The following is a 9,167-nucleotide window of genomic DNA, read 5'->3' as shown; positions in this document are numbered from 1 at the left end:
ATGATGATGATGATGATGATGATGATGATGATGATGATGAAATATAGGCTCCATCGCACCAATCAATGGTTATTGGTGCAACATGATGTGTTTAAAAACTTCTCCATCATTAGGTTTTTAAGCGGACACATTCGGAACTCAACATTGTGGCTTCAATAACAATTCTAAAAACTTTATTTGAACAGCACGTTTGGAACAATTACAAAGGTGTTTCAAATTAAAACAGTCAAAAAATACAAAAACACTATTATTGTTCTTTTCTTGATCTTGAGCCAGTTTTTAAAGATAGATTAAAACTAATGTAGGCTGTTCCATCCATCCATGTTCTATAATGATTGTCCATATAGAGAGAGTTTATTTTGTTTTATCGACATCTGTACTGCCATCTGTTGACAAGAACACCATTGCTGGCGGTGTTGTAAAAACACGTCTGGTCTTCTCTGATACTTTGCAGCAATGGTCACGACTGAAGATGGGGGTTGCAATGCCTGGGGTGACTCAGAGGCCGTTGTCATGGCAGTAGAAAGTGCAGATTGCAGAGCCCCCCTAGCTTACATGATGCCCACTACAACCGATAATGAAGACGACATCCTGTTTGGCCCAGCTGCACTGGCAGTTACAGAAAATCTTAGATTTATGATGCCATAAGACCAATGTAAAGATACATGCATTCAAAAAGCAGAGAGATGATGGTGCATAGGAGAGAAAAAGATGACACTCTGCGTGAGATGAGTGCTCCTGACCCTTCTGTTTCATCCTCTTTTACAAGTGCACTGCCTCTCCTAACTCAATGAATATTTCATAGTCATTTGCTTCTTCATCTGCATGCATTACAACTTGGGTTTGTTCAACCATAACCGTCCGTGGGAGAGACTGCACCAGTCATCTTTTATACAAACGTTCTGCTTACTCAGAGGTTTCTTAGGGTTTGAGTCAAGTAAAAATCAGGGTGGCAAGCAAAAAAGGTTTTACAATTAAGATACACAATTATGCATACTGCATATGAGGTGAAAATAGTTGTAAGGCATTGAAGGATTAAACAAAAAATGACTACAGTTTTTACGTGTGATTCGGAACATTTTGTTTGCCTCTAACATTTACAGCCAAGCACTATATTCTATCTTTTCTGGATAAACCACGTTTTTTTAAACGTTAGGCCATGTATACTTTGCATACAGTTTCAGAATGAAGTCAAATACCATACCAGCTGAACAGTTAAAAATGAACTCTGAACTATCATATTAATCACCAATACTTTCCGCAAAATTAATCATAGACATGTACATTGATTATTCATTACATTAATTTGATTCTGTTTAACTATGAGGTTGAAAAACAATAAGCGACTATTTCCATCACCGAGTGCATATGCGTATTTTAATCTTTGCTGCCCTCTAGAGTTTCTTTCCCTGTTTAAAAAGTCAAGCTTGTTCATTTGTATATCTATCCCAAAAAAATTTGAAAGAAAACTCGAATAACAGTTTTTGATACATATATGATTAAATCTAAGGGAATATTACACTTTGATTTACTCTGGGACTTTTTGTGGAATAAAGAGTGTGAATTTAGTACTTTCCACAATTTTCATGAACGCGTCAATTTGACGACACCGGAAGTCAATGGGTCAAGCTCGTGGTTCGTGTTCATAAGCGGTATGTAATTGATTGTAATTAAATTATTGCTCAAATGTTTTGGTGTCCTTGATTAGCGGTCACGATTAAAAGTGCATAGCGCGTTGAACGTTGAATAATTCTTCATGTGCCGTAAAACTAATGCTCAAACGAACACTAGCACCCGAGTTAGCGGCTAACGTTAGCTGGTAATGTTCACTAACAATAATTGTCACCTTGAGTTTACTTGCACAGTCATCCTTATGCTTGTGTGGAACGGAAGAATTCCGATCGCTATAACCTGGCTGTAGAGCAGTGTATATGTGGCGTTTACTTAACGTTCGGAGAACTGTTATGCTATGAGGTGACTCATCGTTTATTTGTCGCATTCGCTTTCTCGTTTATCCTTAGAGGCTTTTATAATGCACATGGATTCTTCTCGGCAACCCAAGAGGGTCAACCCAAAATGTGAGGCGAAAGGCAGTCAAAGTGAGTCTAAAGCTCCCTGTCGCAAAGATGCCTATGCCAGACTTCTGAGCCAGCACCGCAGCAGCACCTTCACAAAATTTCTGGAGCAATATGCCAAGGAGTCATCTCTCCCTAAAGAAGACAATGGACCTACCAGACTTCTTCAAGCTCAGAGTGACAAGATGAGCATACCCCAAGGAAAAAGGGATCTAATGCCAAATCATCTATCCGATTCCAGTGACTTTTCCCCTTCTTCCTCAAAAGATAAAGGCGACGATAGCTCCTTGTCAATGTATATGGTAAAATTGAGCATTCAAAATGCACAGAATGACAGCGAGAAGAAGCCAGGTGTGTCTGAAAAGCACAGGAAGGCACAGAGAAGGGATACTGCCACTAGCCAAGATGGTGACATTGAGTCAGGAGAGGAGCTAAGTTCTTCAGACCCAAATGATTCCAAGAGGCAGCAGCGTCAGCGGAAGAAAAATAAAGACACCAGCAAAGAAAACCTCTCCAAAGACAGCAGCCACTTTGCTGAGAATGCCCAAAGTAAAGCCAATGTAACTAAACTAGAACACGAGGAGACAAAGAACAAAAAGAATCCGTCCAAGCAGATGGAGGAGGGGAAGCAAAAAGCTCTAACATCTAAATGTTCAGGTGACAGTCATGATTTCAACAAAGTACAAAAACCTACAGGTATATTAGAACAAAATTCAGATTATGCTAATGAATATATTTGGGGTGTCATTTTTAACAAATTGAAATTGCATTTAAATTGGTTTCAGCATCCAATGCCAATTTGCCTGCAGACAAGAATAAGAACAAAGGAGGCAGAGGATCAAGGAAACAAGTGTTCGAACCCTATATGACTGCTGAAGAGGTTTCGCGGGGCCTTAAAAGGGGGCAATTTATTCAGGTACGCTCATTGTTTAGATTGTAGCAACATTTGGGAGCAGGGATTAACCTAAAAGTATATTGTGCATAAAGATGTGAATTTCTGTCATAAAAACGTACTGGCATTCATACAGAGCAATTTTCTATTATTTAAATTTATTTGAATTTGTATTTGAACCCAATGTACTGTCTTTGCCTGATTTGCCCTTCTGTTACCACAATAGGAGTAAGTGTGTAAACCATGTAGCTTCTATTGCAAGATTATTACATAATCCAAATTGTTTTTTAATTTCTCAGGGACAATTGCGAATAAACCCCAAGAAGTACCATGATGCTTTCATCCTGTCTCCTGTAAGTGAATCTTGGCAATATTTGCTGCTAATGCGTTTTTCCCAAATCATTGGATTAATTATTATTCTTTTTTTTTTTTTTTAAACAGGATGATACACGAGATATATTTTTGGATGGCATAATTGCTCGTAATAGGGCATTAAATGGAGACATAGTCGTGGTGCAAATCTTACCTCAGGAACAATGGAAGGTATTCTTTACTTTCTTATTGATCCATCCACGTAAATGTTTTCAATCCCCGCATACAGTATAAACTGTGACATTAATTTCCAAAAGCCGACATGACATTATTGACTGTTTCAACTGATTGAAATGTTTATCCACATAGGTGGTGAAGTCTGATTGTGAGGGAATCAGTGAGGCAGAAGCCCATAAGAAAAACCTGATCCAAACAGCCCAAAAGAAGATTGTACAAGCAGGTTGGTTGGTTGGTTGGTTGGTTGGTTGGTTGGTTGGTTGACTGTGGTTGGTTGACTATGGTTGGTTGGTTGGTTGGTTGGTTGACTATGGTTGGTTGACTATGGTTGGTTGGTTGGTTGGTTGACCATGGTTGGTTGGTTGGTTGGCTGGGTGGTTGACGTTGGTTGGTTGGTTGGTTGGTTGGTTGGTTGGTTGGTTGGTTGGTTGGTTGGGTTGGCTGGGTTGGCTGGGTGGTTGGGTGGAATATGCTGGGGATTACCGTATACTACGATTTAATTTGAATCCATTAGTCAAATGAAATAAAGGATCTTTTTTTTTTTCACTTTTCAGACCATCTGGAAAACACCTTCACACCACAGTCCACTAGTGAAGTCTTTCAAATGACTGCTAAAGTAAGCCTTCTACATACATGATTATTTTTTTGAACGGATCTCAACTCTCACTTCCTTATGACACCTTTCTCATGGTCAACGTATCAGGTGGTGTACATTGTTGAAAAGAAGCACTCAAGGGCTGTGACAGGCTCTCTGAAATTTCTACCCGACAAGCCATTTGCAATGTTCTCTCCTGTGGACCACCGCGTGCCCAGGATTAACATTCCCCTGTCCGATTGTCCAGAAGATTTTATCTCCCGCCCTGATGATTACGCCAACACGCTCTTCATCTGCCGCATCACCAATTGTCCGGCTGACAGCAACTTTGCAGAAGGGTGAATATTGCCGTGTCTGTGCTGCACATTGATTTTCATGTTAATAAACTCTCCCGCTGCTCTTTGTTCCATCAGTCGACTGGCGAAAACTTTGGGCCAGGCTGGGGAAATCGAGCCGGAAACAGAGGGCATTCTTATAGAGTACGATGTGGATTTTTCAGAATTCTCTGATAAAGTCATAGATTGCTTACCCAAGAATTTGCCTTGGAACATCCCACCCGAGGAGCTGGCCAAGAGAAAAGACTTAAGGTGGGACTTGTACTGTCAGTCCGCTTGTGCTGAAATAAACTAAGTGAATCATGGAAGCCCTGAGATTGACTGGCGGTCGCGCCATGCTTGCATTTAATTACTACATTTATTTATCGTCCTTCATGTTTAGGAAGGAGTGCATCTTCACAATCGACCCAGCGACCGCCAGAGATTTGGATGATGCCTTGTCCTGTAAACAGCTTCCAGATGGTAATTTGCACTTCAACTCTATTACTTGGGGTCTTTTTATTCTCAAAGTATATTTGTGTTCAATACAGGCAACTATGAGTTGGGGGTCCACATTGCTGATGTCAGTTATTTTGTGGAGGAGGGCAATGATTTGGATCAAATCGCCAGCCGGCGAGCCACAACTGTATATCTTGTCCAAAAAGTGAGTAACGTAAATTATGAGTCATTTAAATGGTCTTCATAATCACCATCATTTGGTATCTGCAAAATTGGAACGGATCACTTGAAGCACACCCGTTGCCTCTAACATAAGCTTGTTCTTTGTCACTCCAGGTCATCCCTATGTTGCCAAGGCTGCTTTGTGAGGAGCTATGTAGTTTGAACCCTCTCGCTGACAGGCTGACCTTCTCCGTCATTTGGAAAATCACACCTGAAGGAAAGGTATGTTCGTAAGAGAATCGCAAGATGAGTTTATTGGTGCTGATGAGAAGCCATGAAAACTCGCACTGTATTCTCATCCCTGTAGTCTTCTAATTTTCATTCCTCTTCCCATGGCCAGATTCTGAGTGAGTGGTTTGGGCGCTCTGTGATTCGCTCGTGTGTCCAGTTGAGTTATGATCATGCTCAGAGTATGATTGAGGCCCCTGAGAAGAAATTTGCTGCCCAAGAGCTGCCTCCTGTGGACCCAGAGCACGACATTGACGTGATCCACCAAGCAGTGCTCAACCTGCATTCCGTTGCAAAGAAGCTCAGAGCTCAGCGTTTGTCTGGAGGAGCACTCCGATTGGACCAGGTTAGTTCTGCTGGGCAGTCCTTTTAAAGGTGATGTCTTTTGTGGGTTTGGATTCATTTATTTTTCTTCCATTTAACTTAACCACTTTTTGTCCTTGTTTCAGCTGAAACTCTCTTTCCAATTGGACAAAGAGACAATGATGCCCCAAGGCTGCTACATTTACGAGTACAAAGACAGTAACAAGTTAGTATTGGTGCTACTCGACTGTATCTCTGAATGGCAAAGTGTGATTTTGATATTGATTGTATTGCATTGTTACTTGATCTAAATGTCAGTTGTCCCCCCCATTTTCTAGATTGGTTGAAGAGTTTATGCTACTGGCTAACATTGCCACAGCTCACCATATTTACAAATGCTTCCCTAAGCTTGCATTGCTCAGACGCCACCCTCCACCCAAGACTAAGAAGGTGGATGAGCTACAAGAGCTGTGTGATGAGCTGGGCTTAGACATTGACATTTCTTCTGCCGGCGCATTGAATGTTGGTATCCACAGCAATTGATGGTTATCTTTCCAAAACTAACAACTGCTGGAATCAAATTAGGTAACTGACTTCTTTTCACTAATGTGTTTTTTTTCTTTCCCCAAAAACATGCAGAAGAGTCTACTTTCCATTCTTGGTAAAGATCAATATTCCATTGCCCGGAAGGAAGTGCTCACCCACATGTGCTCCAGAACAATGCAGGTTAGCTAGATTGTGTGGTTTGTCAAAGTGGGCAAAAGGAAACCTCATGAAAACTTGCTGCTTGCTGCCACCAGCCATGTGTGTACTGTATCGATGCATAAGTAATGATAATTTTTCTTTAGCTCCGGACTATTTTGTTTTCTAGATGGCAGTATACTTTTGTGCGGGGGTATTTGAGGAGGAAAAGCTTTTTAAGCATTACGCCTTGAATGTTCCTCTTTACACTCACTTCACATCACCCATCAGACGATACGCTGACATCTTGGTGCACAGACTGCTGGCATCTTCACTGAGTACAGTATATTGTTTCAACACAATGCACCTGTAAATTTCATTTTTACCTTATTATTTTTTTCATGTTTTCGGCTTTGTTTGCTCATTCAGACTGCGGTCCCAACTTGGCACTGTCAACAGAGGAAATCCAAAAACAGGCTTCACGCTGCAATGACAAGAAAACTGCATCCAAGAGAGTGCAAGAGCTGAGCTCTGAGCTGTTTTTCGGAGTTTTTGTAAAGGTAAGAAACAGCATTTTGTCAAATCTGATGGCATCCAGTATTTGTACGTTGCGAAGCTTAGTTTTTACACGGGTATCCAGCAGTATTGTTGTGCTTGTAGTTTGCTGCAATCCTGAGAGTGTGTATCTCATGCAGACTTTTTATTTATTTTTATTTTCTTTTATTTGGCACGCTTAAAGCAAATGATTAGAGACGGAATTAAGAAACAAAGAATTATTGTCTCATGGTATCTCACGTTAAGATTGTGTTTTGCTGATAATTGCTCCATTTTCTGCCTTCATTTCCCGCACATGAGAAGTTGGATATTTCCCATTGCTGTTTTCAGATATTATTTTAAGGCTTTGTTCAACAGGACTGTGGCCCCCTGGACTCCGAGGCCATGGTGATGGCCGTGTTGGATCAGTCCTTCGATGTGCTGGTTCTGCGCTATGGAGTGCAAAAACGCATCTACTGCAAGGTTATCCCTTATATACTCTCCATACCGCCATGCTGTGCATCAATTGTGCCATCCTTCATCTTTAACAAGGGCAGGCATTGTCAATGTCCTGCCAGCTGCTCAGAGGAGCTCCTCTGTGACCTACTGGTTCTTCTCATCCACCATACTTTTAGGAAACAAAGACGTGGCAGCTGAGATTGGCTACCAGACACACCAGGCGTTTGACTTATATAAAAAATAAAAAAAAACGGGGAGAAGAGCGTGGCAGAACACCTCTGCGGCTTGATTTATTTCAACAGAATATTATTTTTTTCTGTGATCATCAGTCTGTCACCGGCCTGGCCTCGTTCCATCATCGCAAGGTCAGGAAACAATCTGAGCTGACTCTCCTGTGGAAACCAGAGGAGCCACAAGCACCTCCATTTGAGCAGGTGAGATTCTGACTGATTTGAGTGGCTATTCACAACATGTGTTCTTTTAATGGGGAGGGTTGATGAATTGTTGATTTCCTCACAGGTCATTTCCATCTTCACACTCGTTGAGGTCCAGCTCAAAGCCGACAGCGTGCCCACAAAGTGCAGCGCGTTACTCAAGAGGCCCAATGCGATACCCCACTGAGTATTTGACACGTCATGGAAGCAGTGTTATTGTTTTACACATGGACACTATAATGCATCGGACATTGTAACTTGAAGAAAGAAAAGCTAAAAAAAACTTTGTGAACTTGCTAATTAATGCTAGTATGCCGATGTGTAGTGTAGTATAGTGTAAAAGGTAGAAAAGACAGATTACAGACACTGCATTTTTAATTTAATCTAATATATTTTATAGTCTTAGGATACAGGAAGTTCTTTTGGTAAAATCAAAATTATTGGAATGAGTTTTATAAGTTTTGGTGGCTTTAGCCCCAAGTACATGAGAGCTATTACTAATTTAGGTTAATACCGCAAACAGCATTTCCAGAAAATTGCTTGTACACAAAGCTGAAAGCAAACTCTTGCTACTCATTTGTCCGCTAACAGGTTCAATAAGATGAATCCCTGCCTAGTTTTTATTTTAAGATTTGGGGTAAACTTGAATATAAATTGCTGCTGAACATGGTTACCGTTTTACGCTGTCTTATAGCTAGTTTTCTTTTTTTAAATCTTTTAGACATTTTGACCTTTTACTTTTGAATAAGTCTCCGTTATACCTTACAAGTACCTCCAAATAGTACATGTTGCGTTTAACTGAACTGTGCCATTTTATTTTAAACAGTGTTTTCTTATTTCTTCTCTTTATGATGCATGCATTGTTTTTGTTTTGCTCAGTCTGAGCTTTAAATGTATTTTGAAGGTCCCATGCTATCAAAATATTGGGAGACGAGGCACTTCCTGAATATTAAAGAAGAAGAATTATAGAGCAGAATAATTCGTTACAAAAATATAAGCAATGTTGCTGCGCTAGCTGCTCGAGCCCTAACAATTTGGCGTGGGACCATTAGATAAAAAAAAAAAACATGTTTACTTTGCATATAGTTGTTTTTTATGATTTGTGTCATATTGATCAAATGGAATTACTCTCTTCTGAAATCTCACCGTCATATCTGATTTAATTCTTACCAGTATTCAAAGTATACAGGACTGTCTCAGAAAATTTGAATATTCTGATAAAGTTCTTTATTTCCTGAAATGCATTTAAAAAAAAAAAAAAGAAAAGTCATATATTCTGGACTAATTACAAATCAACTGAAATATTGCAAGCCTTTTATTATTTTAATATTGCTGATTATGGCTTACAGCTAAAGAAAACTCAAAAATGCCATAATCAGCAGTATTAAAATAATAAAAGGCTTGCAATATTTCAGTTGATTT

The 9,167-nt window shown here is 40.0% G+C and overlaps 1 protein-coding gene across 2 annotated transcripts; it reads left to right on the top strand.

The window, feature by feature from the left end:
* Positions 1 to 1,435: 1,435 nt before the first annotated feature.
* dis3l2 (DIS3 like 3'-5' exoribonuclease 2) lies at positions 1,436 to 8,811 on the top strand. Of its 2 annotated transcripts, none has more exons than XM_037276276.1 (21): positions 1,436 to 1,652; positions 2,022 to 2,732; positions 2,861 to 2,991; positions 3,267 to 3,320; positions 3,409 to 3,510; positions 3,649 to 3,739; positions 4,071 to 4,132; positions 4,220 to 4,449; positions 4,525 to 4,698; positions 4,829 to 4,908; positions 4,977 to 5,089; positions 5,221 to 5,328; positions 5,447 to 5,680; positions 5,784 to 5,863; positions 5,976 to 6,159; positions 6,277 to 6,363; positions 6,509 to 6,656; positions 6,748 to 6,878; positions 7,231 to 7,335; positions 7,641 to 7,745; positions 7,831 to 8,811. In XM_037276276.1, exons 1-21 carry the CDS (start codon positions 1,496 to 1,498, stop codon positions 7,930 to 7,932), a joined length of 3,189 nt encoding a protein of 1,062 aa, XP_037132171.1. In that variant the 5' UTR covers positions 1,436 to 1,495; the 3' UTR covers positions 7,933 to 8,811. The 2 variants fall into 2 exon arrangements, with proteins under 2 accessions (XP_037132171.1, XP_037132170.1); XM_037276275.1 differs by having other exon boundaries at positions 1,437 to 1,652; positions 2,022 to 2,771.
* Positions 8,812 to 9,167: the final 356 nt, after the last annotated feature.

Source organism: Syngnathus acus, chromosome 17, assembly GCF_901709675.1.
Source record: "Syngnathus acus chromosome 17, fSynAcu1.2, whole genome shotgun sequence".
NCBI lineage: Eukaryota > Metazoa > Chordata > Actinopteri > Syngnathiformes > Syngnathidae > Syngnathus > Syngnathus acus.
The sequence above is the reverse complement of the archived record's forward strand: the minus strand, read 5'-3'. Positions and strand labels throughout refer to the sequence as shown.

What these genes read in the sequence shown, in the direction of transcription:
- dis3l2 (XM_037276275.1), top strand. Translation starts at nt 1,496, where the DNA reads ATGATTAAATCTAAGGGAATATTACACTTTGATTTACTCTGGGACTTT. An exon ending in GAGCACTCCGATTGGACCAG is followed by an intron (nt 5,681 to 5,783) that starts GTTAGTTCTGCT and finishes TCCTTGTTTCAG; the next exon opens with CTGAAACTCTCTTTCCAATT. An exon ending in TGTGCTCCAGAACAATGCAG is followed by an intron (nt 6,364 to 6,508) that starts GTTAGCTAGATT and finishes TTTGTTTTCTAG; the next exon opens with ATGGCAGTATACTTTTGTGC.